The 17,565-nt window shown below is 49.9% G+C and overlaps 1 protein-coding gene across 1 annotated transcript in view; it reads left to right on the forward strand.

The window, feature by feature from the left end:
- Positions 1 to 17,565, forward strand: part of NOTCH4 (notch receptor 4) — a 264,289-nt gene that overhangs the window by 79,409 nt on the left and 167,315 nt on the right. The window contains exons 3-4 of the mRNA XM_069237252.1: positions 4,966 to 5,231; positions 9,145 to 9,483. Of these exons, the coding sequence (XP_069093353.1) occupies positions 4,966 to 5,231; positions 9,145 to 9,483 (605 nt within the window). The remainder of the gene's footprint in view (positions 1 to 4,965; positions 5,232 to 9,144; positions 9,484 to 17,565) is intronic.

The raw sequence follows: 17,565 nt of genomic DNA on the forward strand, positions 1-17,565 counted from the left end.
CCTCTCTGCCCACACCCCTCTCAGCCTGCACCCATCCCACACCTCCCACTGCCTGCACCTCTTCCATCACACACCTCTCTCAGCCTGCACACCTCCTACACCCCCCTCTGTCTGTCTGCACCCCTCTCTGCCCACACCCCTCTCAGCCTGCACCCATCCCACACCTCACAGTGTCTGCACTTCTTCCATCACACACCCCTCTCAGTCTGCATCCATCCAACACCTCTCAAGTCTGTCTGCACCCCTCTATGCCCACACCCCTCTCATCCTGCACCCATCCCACACCTCCCACTGTCTGCACCTCTTCCATCACACACCCCTCTCAGCCTGCACCCATCCCATCCCTCTCACTGTCTGTCTGCAACCTTCTCTGCCCACACCCCTTTCAGCCTGCACCCATCCCACATCTCCCACTGTCTGTCAGCACCCTTCTCTGCCCACACCCCTCTCAGCCTGCACCATCCCACACCTCCCACTGTCCGCACCTCTTCCATCACACACCCCTCTCAGCCTGCACCCATCCCACACCTCCCACTGTCTGCACCTCTTCCACCACACACCCCTCTCAGCCGGCACCCATCCCACACCTCTCACTGTCTGTACCCCTCTCTGCCCACACCCCTCTCAGCCTGCACCCATACCACACGTCTCACTGTCTGCACCTCTTGCATCACACACCCCTCTCAGCCTGCACCCATCCCACACCTCTCACTGTCTGCACCCCTTCCATCACACACCCCTCTCAGCCTGCACCCATCCCACACCTCCCACTGTCTGCACCCCTCTCTGCCCACACCCCTGTCAGCCTGCACCCATCCCACACCTCTCACTGTCTGCACCTCTTCCACCACACACCCCTCTCAGCCGGCACCCATCCCACACCTCTCACTGTCTGTACCCCTCTCTGCCCACACCCCTCTCAGCCTGCACCCATACCACACGTCTCACTGTCTGCACCTCTTGCATCACACACCCCTCTCAGCCTGCACCCATCCCACACCTCTCACTGTCTGCACCTCTTCCATCACACACCCCTCTCAGCCTGCACCCATCCCCCACCTCTCACTGTCTGCACCCCTCTCTGCCCACACCCCTCTCAGCCTGCACCCATACCACACCTCTCACTGTCTGCACCTCTTCCATCACACACCCCTCTCAGCCTGCACCCATCCCACACCTCCCACTGTCTGCACCTCTCTCTCCCCACACTCCTCTCAGCCTGCATCCATCCCACACCTCCCACTGTCTGCACCCCTCTCTACCCACACTCCTCTCAGCCTGCACCCATCCCACACCTACCACTGTCTGCACCCCTCTCTGCCCACACCCCTCTCAGCCTGCACCCATCCCACACCTCCCACTGTCTGCACCCCTCTCTGCCCACACCCCTCTCAGTCTGCACCCATCCCACACCTCTCACTGTCTGCACCTCTTCCATCACACACCCCTCTCGGCCAGCACCCATTCCACACCTCCCACTGTCTGTCTGCACCCCTCTCTGCCCACGCCCTTCTCAGCCTGCACCCATCCCACACCTCACACTGCCTGCACCTCTTCCATCACACACCCCTCTCAGCCTGCATCCATCCCACACCTCACACTGTCTGTCTGCACCCCTCTCTGCCCACACCCCTCTCAGCCTGCACCCATCCCACACCTCCCACTGCCTGCACCTCTTCCATCACACACCTCTCTCAGCCTGCACACCTCCTACACCCCCCACTGTCTGTCTGCACCCCTCTCTGCCCACACCCCTCTCAGCCTGCACCCATCCCACACCTCAAAGTGTCTGCACCTCTTCCATCACACACCCCTCTCAGCCTGCATCCATCCAACACCTCTCAAGTCTGTCTGCACCCTTCTCTGCCCTCACCCCTCTCAGCCTGCACACATCCCACTCCTCTCACTGTCTGTCTGCACCCCTCTATGCCCACACCCCGCTCATCCTGCACCCATCCCACACCTCCCACTGTCTGCACCTCTTCCATCACACACCCCTCTCAGCCTGCACCCATCCCATCCCTCTCACTGTCTGTCTGCAACCTTCTCTGCCCACACCCCTTTCAGCCTGCACCCATCCCACATCTCCCACTGTCTGTCAGCACCCTTCTCTGCCCACACCCCTCTCAGCCTGCACCATCCCACACCTCCCACTGTCCGCACCTCTTCCATCACACACCCCTCTCAGCCTGCACCCATCCCACACCTCCCACTGTCTACACGCCTCTCATCACACACCCCTCTCAGCCTGCACACATCCCACACCTCCCACTATCTCCACCTCTTCCATCACACACCCCTCTCAGCCTGCACCCATCCCACACCTCCCACTGCCTGTACCTCTTCCATTACACACCCCTCTCAGCCTGCACCCATCCCACACCTCCCACTGTCTGCACCTCTTCCATCACACACCCCTCTCAGCCTGCACCCATCCCACACCTCCCACTGTCTGCACCCCTCTCTGCCCACACCCCTCTCAGCCTGCACCCATCCCACACCTCCCACTGTCTGCACCCCTCTCTGCCCACACCCCTCTCAGCCTGCACCCATCCCACACCTCCCGCTGTCTGCACCTCTTCCATCACACACCCCTCTCAGCCTGCACACATCCCACACCTCCCACTGTCTGCACCTCTCCCATCACACACCCCTCTCAGCCTGCACCCATCCCACACCTCCCACTGTCTGCCCCTCTTCCATCACACGCCCCTCTCAGCCTGCACCCATCCCACACCTCCCACTGTCTGCACCTCTTCCATCACACACCCCTCTCAGCCTGCACCCATCCCACACCTCCCACTGTCTGCACCCCTCTCTGCCCACACCCCTCTCAGCCTGCACCCATACCATACCTCCCAGTGTCTGCACCCCTCTCTGCCCACACCCCTCTCAGCCTGCACCCATCCCACACCTCCCACTGTCTGCACCCCTCTCTGCCCACACCCCTGTCAGCCTGCACCCATCCCACACCTCTCACTGTGTGCACCTCTTCCATCACACACCCCTCTCAGCCTGCACCCATCCCACACCTCTCACTGTCTGTACCCCTCTCTGCCCACACCCCTCTCAGCCTGCACCCATTCCACACCTCTCACTGTCTGCACCTCTTGCATCACACACCCCTCTCAGCCTGCACCCATCCCACACCTCTCACTGTATGCACCTCTTCCATCACACACCCCTCTCAGCCTGCACCCATCCCACACCTCTCACTGTCTGCACCCCTCTCTGCCCACACCCCTCTCAGCCTGCACCCATACCACACCTCTCACTGTCTGCACCTCTTCCATCACACACCCCTCTCAGCCTGCACCCATCCCACACCTCCCACTGCCTGTACCTCTTCCATTACACACCCCTCTCAGCCTGCACCCATCCCACACCTCCCACTGTCTGCACCTCTTCCATCACACACCCCTCTCAGCCTGCACCCATCCCACACCTCCCACTGTCTGCACCCCTCTCTGCCCACACCCCTCTCAGCCTGCACCCATCCCACACCTCCCACTGTCTGCACCCCTCTCTGCCCACACCCCTCTCAGCCTGCACCCATCCCACACCTCCCACTGTCTGCACCTCTTCCATCACACACCCCTCTCAGCCTGCACACATCCCACACCTCCCACTGTCTGCACCTCTCCCATCACACACCCCTCTCAGCCTGCACCCATCCCACACCTCCCACTGTCTGCCCCTCTTCCATCACACGCCCCTCTCAGCCTGCACCCATCCCACACCTCCCACTGTCTGCACCTCTTCCATCACACACCCCTCTCAGCCTGCACCCATCCCACACCTCCCACTGTCTGCACCCCTCTCTGCCCACACCCCTCTCAGCCTGCACCCATACCATACCTCCCAGTGTCTGCACCCCTCTCTGCCCACACCCCTCTCAGCCTGCACCCATCCCACACCTCCCACTGTCTGCACCCCTCTCTGCCCACACCCCTGTCAGCCTGCACCCATCCCACACCTCTCACTGTCTGCACCTCTTCCATCACACACCCCTCTCAGCCTGCACCCATCCCACACCTCTCACTGTCTGTACCCCTCTCTGCCCACACCCCTCTCAGCCTGCACCCATTCCACACCTCTCACTGTCTGCACCTCTTGCATCACACACCCCTCTCAGCCTGCACCCATCCCACACCTCTCACTGTATGCACCTCTTCCATCACACACCCCTCTCAGCCTGCACCCATCCCACACCTCTCACTGTCTGCACCCCTCTCTGCCCACACCCCTCTCAGCCTGCACCCATACCACACCTCTCACTGTCTGCACCTCTTCCATCACACACCCCTCTCAGCCTGCACCCATCCCACACCTCCCACTGTCTGCACCTCTCTCTGCCCACACTCCTCTCAGCCTGCATCCATCCCACACCTCCGACTGTCTGCACCCCTCTCTACCCACACTCCTCTCAGCGTGCACCCATCCCACACCTCCTACTGTCTGCACCCCCCTCTGCCGACACCCCTCCCAGCCTGCACCCATCCCACACCTCTCACTGTCTGCACCTCTTCCATGACACACCCCTCTCAGCCTGCACCCATCCCACACCTCCCACTGTCTGCACCCCTCTCTGCCCACACCCCTCTCAGTCTGCACCCATTCCACACCTCCCACTGTCTGTCTGCACCCCTCTCTGCCCACGCCCTTCTCAGCCTGCACCCATCCCACACCTCTCTCTCTCTGCACTCTCCCTGGCTGCACCTTTCTCAGCCTGTCACAGTCCCGGTGTGCGCCTCTCCCTCCACACACCCTCCTCTGTGCCTTGCATCTTACCCTCACCGCACATCTCCCTGCTTGCATCCCTGCACTGCCTTCCCCTCTCCCTCCCCTCAGTTCTCCCTTCCCATTACTCTCCCTGCGGACACTCTCCCTGCGGGCCCTGAAACAAATGCATAAAGTGTTGTTCTCCCCTCTCGCCCCACTTCTGACTTTGCTTTCTTTTGTCAGGTGCGAGGTTGGGTTCATGGGTGAGAAGTGTCAGTTCCAGAGCCCCTGCCTCCCAGGCCGCTGCCGCAATGGGGGTACCTGTCGCCCCGGCGTCCAGCGTGGGGCCCCGGTGACCTTCCAATGCGCCTGTCTCCCTGGATTCATTGGTAGGGAGTGTGAAGGGGTGGCCGGTGACCCCTGCTTCCAGCAGCCGTGCCAGCATGGCGCCACGTGCCATCGCTTTTCAGCCACTGAGTACCGCTGCGAGTGTCTGCCAGGATGGACAGGTGAGACGCTGGGCTGGAAGAACTGGGGGTGGGTGGTGGGCAGGGGCAGGTGTAGTGTAGCGGTCTGGTGGCAGTCGAGTCAGGCGCCCTGGTACAAAGTGGTAAAGTGATCGAATGTGTTTGTGTCTGTCCAGATTGCGCTCAGGGCAGTGATCACTGAAAGTAGTTGACACCTGGCACCTGACTCAGGGGTGCCCAGTGCAGAATGTTTAGTAACAGTAGAGGTCCTGGTGCAGTTGCCTACAGTACCCATCCCAGTGCCCACTGCCAGCAGTGCGTGCCATTCTCCCAGTGCAGATTTCTGAAAGTTTTTGACAGAATTAAAAACTATGTATGTTGTGTATGGTAGAGCACACACTTAAATAAAAAGCTGCTGTGCCTTGTCAAAGGCAAAGATACAGTCACAAGTGATTGGAAGTGTAGTTGCTTTCTGGGAGAGGAAAAAGACTGTCACTTTATTATATAAGGTGTCTTCAGCATTTTTCTAAGCTGGAGGGGGGTTTGGGTGGTCCTGATGAATACAGGGATGTTGACCCAGATCCTGGGTGCATCGATGGAGAAGACCTTCTCTCTCTTCCACTCTTATATCTCCATCTGATGGTCTCCTGGCTGCGGCTGTGCCAAGATCTGGTGGAGATGGCGAACCTGTCACACAGACAGGGATGCGAGTGGCGGCGGCTTGTTGATGAAGTAGTTTTGAAGATGCTATGGGTGGACAAGTGGAGCCAGTGGAGATCTACAAGCACAGGGTGATGTCTTCATCTCCTTGGTGAGGTGTGCTGCAGCGTGTAGGCCGTGTAGGAGGCCATGGAGCATGGCATAGCCACCACCCCGATGTGAGAGTACAAGGGCTTGGAAAGCAGTCCTGAAGTTGCTTTCTTGTCCCTGGGAACCAATGAACCTAACAAATCTCAACAGAGCAAATGCTGCTCTCCCGCTGCAGGAGTCAGGGCTTCCATGTGACAGAAGAAAGACCATCACTGTTAGAGTTCGAAACCCATTTTGTAGGAAATATTTCATATACATCCTCATAGATGACTTTCCTAAAGGGCTCAGGTTGTAACACATGCCACAGTTTAACAGTGATATTATTCTGTCCCAGGCTTATGTTGATGGAGTAGTGTGTATGGGGCAGCAGAGGGCGTTGCTGTGAGGCTTAGAGAAAAAGTGTTTGAAGAGCACCTGCTGAGAAGTTGGAACTGATAGGACTCAAGTTCCAGAGGTTGATCACGATGGAGATTTCTCGGGGTTGGTCTCTTTCTTGTAGACTGAATCACTTTTGGGCCCATTGTCTGGTCCGCTGCCTACTGCTAAGATTTGGTGACCTCCAGACTCCACTCTGTGAGGTAAAGGGGGTGCCTCCCTTCATGATACCTGAAAAGGATGGTAGGCAGACCTTGAGGTAAGGTGTCATGGAAGTATTCCTCTCCAAGCTGATAGACTGCATACATCCTGCAGCAGGCTGGAGGTGGGCGGGGGTGGGACAGACAGTGCATTGCCAGCGTAGAGCTCATAAGTGGTCTAACTGCTGATGCCAACCCGATGGATGTTTGTAGGGCAAGGGTGGCATTTGTGATGGAAAGTTTTATTTGCTCCTCTATAAAGACGAGGAAGTCGGATTCTGGACTGACACCCAGGTACCAAGGGAGTGTTAGAAATCAGAATAAAGTGAAACGATGAATTCGTTCAAGAATGTAACCAGTGATACCTGATAGAAATTGTAAGCAGAGATACCCTCGCAGAGAATGTAAGCAGACATATAATCAGAAATTACCTCTTAGAAAATGTAACCTGCCATGTGGTTCTAGAGGATGTAACCAGAGATACCGTCATAGGGCATGTAATCAGAAATTATGGAGAATATAGGGAATGTAACGAGACGTGACATCACATGACATGTAACCAGAGATGCCCTCCCAGAATATGGAACCAGGAATGCCCTCATAGGGCATGTAAGCAGAAATTATGGAGAATGTAGCCCTAGAGTCCGTCATGGGGAATGTAACAAGATGCGACCTCATATGACATGTATATACCACATGTAACCCTAGATGTTGACATAGTCGCAGATAATCAGAGTTACCGTGGTAGAGGACATACCGGAGATGTCCTATATAAGGGTTGTTCTCACAGATGCCTTTTTGGGGGATATAACCAGAGATGCCGTCATGGCGGGGGGGGGGTGTAACCAGAGTTGCCGTGATAGACGATATGCCCTAGATGCCCTCACAGGGATGCAATCACGAGGTGAACGTAAGATTTGCACCCAAGTTATCCCAGCCTGTGTGTGCTGTGCCATGCACACTTAGTGAGAGGGTGTCCCGGTGGGGTCCAGGATAAAGTCTTCGGCATCCATGGTTTGGGTAGCGGGACACTTGTGAATTCTGAGTTGTAAACAACTGCCAAAAGCAGAAGATGCTGTTAATCAGCACATACAGTCATGTGTGATGGGAAAGGATCAGTGACGTCATTTCCTTCTTAAACCTCTATGCCAGTGGTTCCCCACCTATGGTCCGGGGACCCCCGAAGGTCTGCGAAGCCTCCTCAGGGGGTCCGCGACTGCTTAGAAAATCAAATAATATGAACAGATTAGGCCCCCAGCTTTCAGTACTGACTCAGTGGAGGGGGTCCCCGGATTCCAATAATGATTCAGTGGGGGTCCCCAGGTTCCAGTAATGATAAAGTGGGGGTCCACAGAAGTCAAAAGGTTGGGAACCACTGCTCTATAATAATACACAGAAGTGAAAGTTTGAGATATTCAGGACATTAAGGAAAGACGGCTAAGATTTCTTCTCCACATTTACTGAACTAGTAGAGGAGTAGAAACCTCACTGGAGAGTACTATGTGTTAATGAATTGTAATGAATGTTGTAAATTCACAACACTCGGTCTTACTTTCATGCGGTCATTTGAGCTGACCACTGAATAAGGATGTCGAACATCCCTGCACAAACTGCATTGTGCCCAGTTCTCCTTGTGTACTTTAGATAATTTACAGATTAAGGCTAAAATAGGTAATAACATGCACAACTGGTAATTGCTCCCCTTTTGCCCACTGTATTACCACTAATACCTTGGTTTGCGCCGGAAGGTGTCACCAGGTCAGACCTATTGCTGAGCCACACCTGAGGCGAGGAGTGGGGACACCAACAATGCAAACCTAAGTGGGCTCCAAGGGCAGGGTGGGTGACACAGGAGCAGGCAACCATATCTCACCAAAGGGTGGAATGCTCAGACTCCTATCTCCTGAACCCAGCAGCGGTGAAGAGAACCCATTGGAAGGCATTACCACACCGCTCTTCTATTTGGACCGGGAGGGTTGAAAAGGTGCCTCAGTAGCTTGGGATTTCAAATGCAGCTTCACTCTGACCTCCCAGCCAGGAAACCCTCATAAGAAAGGCTGGCAAGTGTTGGGTGTGTAAATGAAACCATTAAAGTGGAGCTGTTTAGACAGTGGCATGTGTGCAAACCTAAGTGGGCTCCAAGGGCAGGGTGGGAGACACAGGAGCAGGCAACCATATCTCACCAAAGGGTGGACCGCTCAGACTCCTATCTCCTGAACCCAGCAGTGGGGAAGAGAACCCACTGGAAGGCATTACCACACCGCTCTTCTATTTTGGCCGGGAGGGTTGAAAAGGTGCTTCAGTAGCTTGGGATTTCAAATGCAGCTTCACTCTGACCTCCCATCCAGGAAACCCTCATAAGAAAGACTGGCAGATTTTGGGTGTGTACATGATCCTCTGTTAAATCATGAAAGTGGAGCCTTTTAGACAGTGGCCATAGGTGGTCCTCAATATTGGGATAGCAAAATGTGCATGGCTTGCTACGGGTAATGGATGAAGGGTGTCCTGCAACAAGACTTGGGTGATATTACACTATACCTACATTCAGTGTGACTCCTGCATGTCTCCAGGTAAGAACTGCCAGCAAAAGGACTACTGCTCCAGCAACCGCTGCATCAATGGCGGCAAATGTATCAACACCTACCCCAACTTCGTGTGCCAGTGCCCGCCGGGCTTCGAGGGCGAGCTATGCGAGCATGATGTGAACGAGTGCACCGGCGATCCCCCACCGTGCCACAACGGAGCCACCTGCCTCAATGAGGTGGGGTCCTACCAATGTCACTGCCTGCAGGGCTTCTCGGGCTCCGGCTGCGAGTTCCTGGCCGGCACTTGCAGCCCCGGGGCCTGCCTCAATGGGGGCAGCTGTCGGCAGATCCGACCAGGGCTCTTGGAATGCGTCTGCGCCCCAGGTGAGTGTGGCAAATTTATTTTGTATCTGTTACATTGTCTAAAATTGTTATTATTATTGTTACTATTAATTTTAATATAACTGTCATTAATATAAATATTATATTAGAAGTATTATATTATAAATATTAATATTATTATACTTGGGATTCTGTAATCCCTGTATAAATGTCAGCCTCTAATTTCTTTATAATAAACGACTTGTGAGTTACTGAGCATAACTGAAGCAGCTGTTTACAGCAACAAAAAACTGAATGTTGCTTGCCTTTCTCCTGGTCTATTGGTGCGAGTTACAGTGACGAACGGAGAGAACATGTTTTTTGCACTCATTGGATAGAGAAAGCTAGAATCTTTCTGCATGTGTCTACATATTCTGAGCTGCTGCTTTTTTTTTAACTAAGTTGTATTGGATTGTTTCTAATATCTGCTTGCAACAAATATCTAACAGGTTTTTGTTGTGTGTAACTTTGTACAAGAAGTTTTATTTTTATCGCCGTGTTTCAAGCATGCTCTCTCTTTCATATGAAAGAGCTACACACCAAGGTTGTAAGTGGTTTGTGGGACAGGTGATGGTGTGACCGTGTATTATATGGAATAAAGTACACCCTAGCATACACGATAAGGATATTGCAAGCCACCTTGGAGTTCTATAACCCTATAAAGGAGCTCGGCCTTCAGCTTTGTTCCTCTATATGTTTATGGAACTCCTTGGTGATTTGCAATATCCTTATAATGCATGGCAGGGGGTACTTTACCCTTATATTATGTTTATTATTATGTTACTGATATTGTTAGCAGTAGTATTGTTTTCTAATTACCATTGTCATGACTGTAATAATGGTAATAATTTATTTGATATAGTGTTTAATTCCCCAATTGGTGCTGTTTTAAGCACCTTCCATACCCGGCATTGCCCTTCCTCCAATAGCTCCCAATCTGGACAGACAAGGAAGCTCAAGGACTGGCAGATGCTACAATTTTCCAAGTATCACACAATTTGTTCAAAGAGGCCCAGGGATTAGTACGAGGTCACTAAATCAAATCTCAACAGAGCCAATACATCAGATCTGAACTTTGAGGAAGCAAACAGGAGGAGAGGAAGGGCGGAACTTCAGACAGGTCAGAGGTAAGCTGGAAGAGATAAGGGATCATGCTTCTGAAGGGCAGGACTAGGCTAAGACATCGAAGGAGAAACAGGAAATCGAGAAGGAAGAGGTAGTTCTCAAGATACCCGGAGGATACAGCGACATTCCTGCAAATTTTAAAAGTAAAAATTAGAATCTATATCTGGGACTGTAACTTGCTTGATAAAAGGGCCCCTATCCACGTTGTTTTTGCAGTTTAAGCCCGATTGATTCCTTTGACATCTAAAGAAACGCTTGTGTTCTTTCTTTCTAAGAACTATACCAAATGTGATAGAAAAGCTGGAATAGATGATAAATGCTTAAAATGCTAGGTTTGTCTATCTGGGAGCCACCATGTGTACAACGGAAGATCATCTAATAAAGTACTTTGAAGGATGGGGTGGGCGCCATCAAAATCAAATAGGGCTTTTGCCTCCAGAAACCAATACTTCAGTCAGGCTCAACTCAACCCTCTACTAAATCATCTAGTAGGAAAGTACAGAATTTTGCACGGTGGAGGCTCAGCTGTCTCTCCTTTCAGAAACCTTTGTCCTGTGACCCATCTTCCCAGTGCTGTTGGTTTTTGCATGTCGAAAGTGCCGCCATATTGAGGGCGATTCAACCAACTTACAATTTAGTTGCCTAGAACTACTGCGGTCTTAGGCTGGGAAAACAATCACTGAGCCCCATGCACTGGGAGAAGATTATCTGCAGGTCAAAACATTGAGTCGGTGGGTTATGTGCAACAAGGCAGGCAGAAGAAGGTGCTTCCTCCTCCTCGACCTTCTTAGTGCCATGGTGAACCACCTACCAGGACCTCCATGTTCTCCAGATGTGCTTCTTCCTTTGCGTAAATCATATGGAAAGTGGCAAAGATGCTTAGACTTTCCCCTTATTTGATGCCTGTCTCAATGCTTGTCTTTTAAGAGACACGAGAAGCAATCTAAGCTCCTAAGAATGTGCTGTGGATTCTGGGATTCTTGGTAACAAACACACCAGTGGTTCTGACATCAGCCTCTGCTGGATATTGTGCAGTGAGACTAGATAGGAAATATATGTCTGCACGTGACAATACTTTTATCCCGTGGGCCAATCTTCTAGGTTCTAGTTGTATCCACAGTAAACATAAGAGACACATATGCCTTCATGTATTTGTCTTCCCCTGATCATCAGGGAAAGGGCGGTGGGAGTGGACCTAATTTGTTGTAAGTTCTGCATCACTTGTAGCTTAGAAATGAATGCCCAAGTTTCATTACACTTCCATGGGGATGAAAGAGGTCACTTTTAGACCAGTTCAGCACTCTATCCTCCACCCCCACGAACAAGAAGCAGGAAATGATGTACCTTCCAACAGAGGATCAGGCTATCTGCAGTCCCATTCACCCACAAACCAGGTGGCAACAGATTTGGTGCAGGTGTCCCCATAAGGAAGATCTCGTACCTGACCAGCCCAGATGTGACGCTTCAATTCTATCTCTCCAGCGGATTTGTTTTGGCACTGCAGCTGATTACAACTTAAATTGGATGAAGGCAAAATCTGACATCATGTATTCTATTACATTAGGAAGAAACAAACCACCCTCCATGTCTTTCTGCAGATCAAAAGACCAGTGCAAACAAGGCTCCCAGAGGGGCAGACCCTTCCTTATCAGCAACCAAGCACCTCCCAGAGATAATGCACAGGAAGAGATAGATACATCCTGCTGCTGTCCTTGTAAAGATCACAGTTCAGCCTCCTGAACTACAAATGACCCTTTTTCCCAGCCTTGCAACGACGTACATGGTGGGATAGTTTCTGAGTCCACCCATGATCAAAGAAACATTACCATGAATGTGTGGGTGCTCCTTTGATACTCTGCAGTTTCAACCTCGATGGGCCCATGGGTCTCTCTCTCCACAAAATGAGCATCAGTGGCACCCACTTTCATTTCAACAAGAAGTTGCTAGATTTTGCAGTATAACAATATTAGAAAGGACTCAAAGCCTTCTTTAAAAATGAGGATTGTACCTCAAGTACTCGCTTGCTTGATCAGGACTCAGGAGTAAATCGAGTTTCCTAAAAAAAAAAAACTAAAGTATCCAAAACAAGAATGTCTAAACAAGCCTTGTCTTGCTCTCCATACCTCCATACCTCTAACTAGCTTCCACAATTCTTTAAAGAGATTCAGAAAATTTCTATTTGAAGAGCTAATCAAGCTGAACACCGTAACACAACGGATCGCAACTCTGCACCTTCTTATTCTGTTGATGTATTTTTGCTTTTGCATTTGAATCCATCAAGAAAATCTCCTGCTGTGGGACTAAGACCAACAAACCAATCAAGAATGAAGAATTAAGGACACTGGTCCTGCAACTGGTAACTCGCCGTTCAGAAAAGGGATTGGTGGTGCGCTCTAGATCCGAAGTATGTCTGCTCTCACACTCCAGTACAACCATCACACTTGAAGATCTTGAAATACCAGGTGGGTAATCAAGCTAATTAGTTACCAGTCTTAAGATAATTAACCCACAGGTGGGTCCACTATATTGTTATGTGCACCTTATATAAGGCACCTGGCCAATGTCCCTTTATCCAATTATATAACAGATAATTAACAGTCCTGTTTGCCCTAAAGCCATTGCCAAGAGGGTTGTGCAAAGGTATGGCAGTGGTTGCACAATTTGCTAACGAGATACAGTTTCAAAATGACCAAATAATCTCTGCTGTGCATCACACAATTTCTCTGTAAGATGTGTTATGCTGTGAACTTTGGAAAGCCACCCACGCCGCCTTCCAAGAAGACATTGTTACAAAGAGTAATTCAGTACAGAAGTCCACAAAAGTATTTTCTTTGGAATATACATTTCATGCCAGCTTCAAAGGAAGCATCTCTTCCTCAAAAAAACAGTTTCTGACAGCGAGATCAGTACAGTCATAGTTAGACATGATGGGTGGGCTCCTGCCTCTTCCTGGTTCCAGTTAAAGGCGCAGCACGAGAGTTCTGCAGCAGTGCCTCAATGCCTTGTGACATTAAGCCTTGAGGACCTAGCGATATAAGACAATGATAACACAGGAAGTTCAAGGCTCCTTAACCCCTTCGCTGCCAGGCCTTTTCCCCCTCCTGTGCCAGGCCTTTTTTTGGCTATTTGGGACAGTTTGCGCTTAGGCCCTCATAACTTTTTGTCCACATAAGCTAGCCAAGCCAAATTTGCGTCCTTTTTTCCAACATCCTAGGGATTCTAGAGGTACCCAGACTTTGTGGGTTCCCCTGAAGGAGGCCAAGAAATAAGCCAAAATACAGTGAAAATTTCGTTTTTTTCAAAAAAATGGGAAAAAGGGGCTGCAGAAGAAGGCTTGTGTTTTTTTCCCTGAAAATGGCATCAACAAAGGGTTTGCGGTGCTACAATCACCAGCTTCCCGGCTTTCAGGAACAGGCAGACTTGTATCAGAAAACCCAATTTTACAACACAAATTTGGCATTTTACTGGGACATACCCCATTTTTAAATAATTTTGTGCTTTCAGCCTCCTTCCAGTCAGTGACAGAAATGGGCATGAAACCAATGCTGGATCCCAGAAACCTAAACATTTCTGAAAAGTAGACATAATTCTGAATTCAGCAAGGGGTCATTTGTGTATATCCTACAAGGGTTTCCTACAAAAAATAACAACTGAAAAAGAAAAATATTGAAATTGAGGTGAAAAAAACAGCAATTTTTCTCTACGTTTTACTCTGTAACTTTTTCCTGCAATGTCAGATTTTCGAAAGCAATATACCGTTACGTCTGCTGGACTCCTCTGGTTGCGGGGATATATAGGGCTTGTAGGTTCATCAAGAACCCTAGGTACCCAGAGCCAATAAATGAGCTGCACCCTGCAGTGCGTTTTCATTCTATACCGGGTATAAAGCAATTCATTTGCTGAAATATAAAGAGTGAAAAATAGCTATCAAGAAAACCTTTATATTTCCAAAATGGGCACAAGATAAGGAGTTGAGGAGCAGTGGTTATTTGCACATCTCTGAATTCCGGGGTGACCATACTAGCATGTGAATTACAGGGCATTTCTCAAATAGACGTTTTTTTTACAAACTCTCTTATATTTGGAAGGAGAAAATGTAGGGAAAGACAAGGGGCAATTACACTTGTTTTGCTATTCTATGTTCCCCCAAGTCTCCCAAGTCTCCCGATAAAAATGATACTTCTCTTGTGTGGGTAGGCCTAGCGCTCGCGACAGGAAATGCCCCAAAACACAACGTGGACACATCACATTTTTTGAAAGAAAACAGAGGTGTTTTTTGCCAAGTGCCTACCTGTAGATTTTGGCCTCTAGCTCAGCCGGCACCTGGGGAAACCTACCAAACCTGTGCATTTTTGAAAAACTAGAGACCTAGGGGAATCCAAGATAGGGTAAATTAGCCCCCCCAACCCCTGCCCGGGAGTGACCCTTGCCTACGGGGTCGCTCCCCCTGCGTGAAATTGGCGCCAAAACAAAATCCCCGTGCCTAGTGGTTTCTGCCCCCAAGGGGGGCAGAAATGGTCTAAATACAATTTGCCCCCCCAGGGGAGCAACCCTTGCCTAATGGGTCGCTCCCCATCTCTAAAAAAACAAACAAACAAAAAAAAAACACAAATATAAAATTTGCCCTGGCGCCTAGAGGTTTCTGCCCCCCCCCCGGGGCAGATCAGCCTAATAATAGGCCGATCTGCCCCCAGGGGGGGGCAGAAATGGCCTAAAATAAATTTCCCACCCCCGGGAGCGACCCTTGCCTACGGGGTCGCTCCCCCTGCGTGACATTGGCGCAAAAAAGATTGGCGTAGCAAAAATCGGCCGATCTGCCCCCAAAAGGGGCAGAAATGGCCTAAATACAATTTTCCCCTCCAGGGGAGTGACCTTTGTCCAAGGGATCGCTCCCTATCTGTAAAACAAAAAAATAACAAAAATCCCCGGTGCCCAGGGGTTTCTGCCCCCCTTTGGGGCAGATCGGCCTAGTCAAAATAGGCTGATCTGCCCCCCAGGGGGGCAGAAATGGCCTAAAATAAATCCCCCCCACAGGGGAGCGACCCTTGTCTAAGGGGTCGCTCCCCTTGCGTGAAATTCACGTAAAAAAAATGATCCCTGGTGCCTAGAGGTTTCTGCCCCCCCTGGGGGCAGATCGGCCTAATAATAGGCCGATCTGCTCCCGGGGGTGCAGAAATGGCCTAAAATAAATTCCCCACCCCCGGGAGCGACCCTGGCCTACGGGGTCGCTCCCCCTGCGTGACATTGGCGCAAAAAAAAATCCCCGGTGCCTTGTGGTTTCTGCCCCCCTTGGGGGCAGATTGGCGTAGCAAAAATCGGCCGATCTGCCCCCAAAAGGGGCAGAAATGGCCTAAATACAATTTTCCCCTCCAGGGGAGTGACCTTTGTCCAAGGGGTCGCTCCCCATCTGTAAAACAAAAAAAAAATTCCTGGTGCCTAGTGGTTTCTGCCCCCCTTCGGGGCAGATCGGTCTTTTCTGAAGCAAGACACAAAAGTAACCATTACATCTGGAGCATCATTTGGAGACTTCTTGGTCCATCGAGGTGAGACTACATTCCTGGTCACCAGCAGAGATATCATTACACACATATATTTGTTGGAATGCAAAGCAGTATGTGTTGCACTAAAATGATTCCTTCCTGATTGCCAAGTAACGAGTACTTAATGTATTTTATCAGGAAGAAAAGATGACTGAGATCATGATGCTTCAGGAGGAAAACAACATAATCTCAGGCTCTGAGAAACAAAGCAAGGCAAGCAAAACGAGACACGTAAAACTCTATGAAGAGTGCTTTGTAAGAGCATGGACAGGTTCTGAATTTAGATCTTATCAGAGCCATCTTCAAGGCATTGGGGTTTCCAGAGACCAAATTCTTTGCCAAGGTCTCAACCGCGTAGAATTCTCAAACTTTACATCAAAGTTCCAAATCTGATATCTCACAGGTCTGCTTTGATATTTTGTTGGTCAGAACATTTTCTGTATACTATTCTTTCTGTTTCCCCAATCTCTAGAGTTAGATAAAAATTGTAAATGTTCATAACAACAGTGGTGCCTTGGCTATTCACACTGGACATTGGTCTGCAGAAAGGAACTGCTGTTAGGGCTGCAGAGCAAGATAATCCACCAAAGGTTGATATCACTCGGCGGGCTTCATAGCCAAGGAACATTAAGATGTGCAACCAGATTTCACGAATATCTTAGAAACTTTCAAAATGACCATCTCCAGGAAATTGCTGCACTTTCAGATGGAAGACGTGGTGCTTCTGTTGCACCAGGAAAAACATGGTCCCATTTAATAGCAGGAAAATTCAACTCTGCTGCGTCTTCTACGTGTGGCAAGATCTGCATTATTGTTATTTACACAATAATTTATCTGTCATTACTGCTAATAGAAACAACCTTTTCATCTTTATACCTGCCATCAAATACTTTTTAGAAGACCTTTACAGAGCCTTTTGTGCCATTATGAGACAAGCTCCTGCTTGGAAACTTCATGTTGTACCCACCAGATTGAGTATCCTCGAATAAAGTATCCTCCATTTAACACCATGATCAAATCTGACTTTAAATAAATTCCACGGAGGTAAGCATTTCAGATAGCTAGAACGTCATCTAAGATAGTAATAGGAGGCTATTGTTTTCTATGGATAAGTGTTAAGTATTTTTTGTTAAGTATCTTTAATAGAGACACAGTTGTCCCTTGAACTCAAGCTTCTTTACTTCCAAAAGTAACCTTTCCTTGTACCTAAACCAAGCTAGCTATATTTATTTGTATTTTTTTCTAACCGCTGTATCCCATCCAGGCAATGCTTGCACATGCTGGGTGTAAATAAAAATGCTCTCTTGTACTATAACATTTTAGAAAAGCATAACAGTTATTTTCTATGCAACTTCAATCAAAGTGGATGCAGTGTCTAAGAGGCTATAGTCAAATGGACAGTCTCTTGTATAGGTTTGCT

Source organism: Pleurodeles waltl, chromosome 6 (genome assembly GCF_031143425.1).
Source record: "Pleurodeles waltl isolate 20211129_DDA chromosome 6, aPleWal1.hap1.20221129, whole genome shotgun sequence".
NCBI classification, from domain to species: Eukaryota; Metazoa; Chordata; class Amphibia; order Caudata; family Salamandridae; genus Pleurodeles; species Pleurodeles waltl.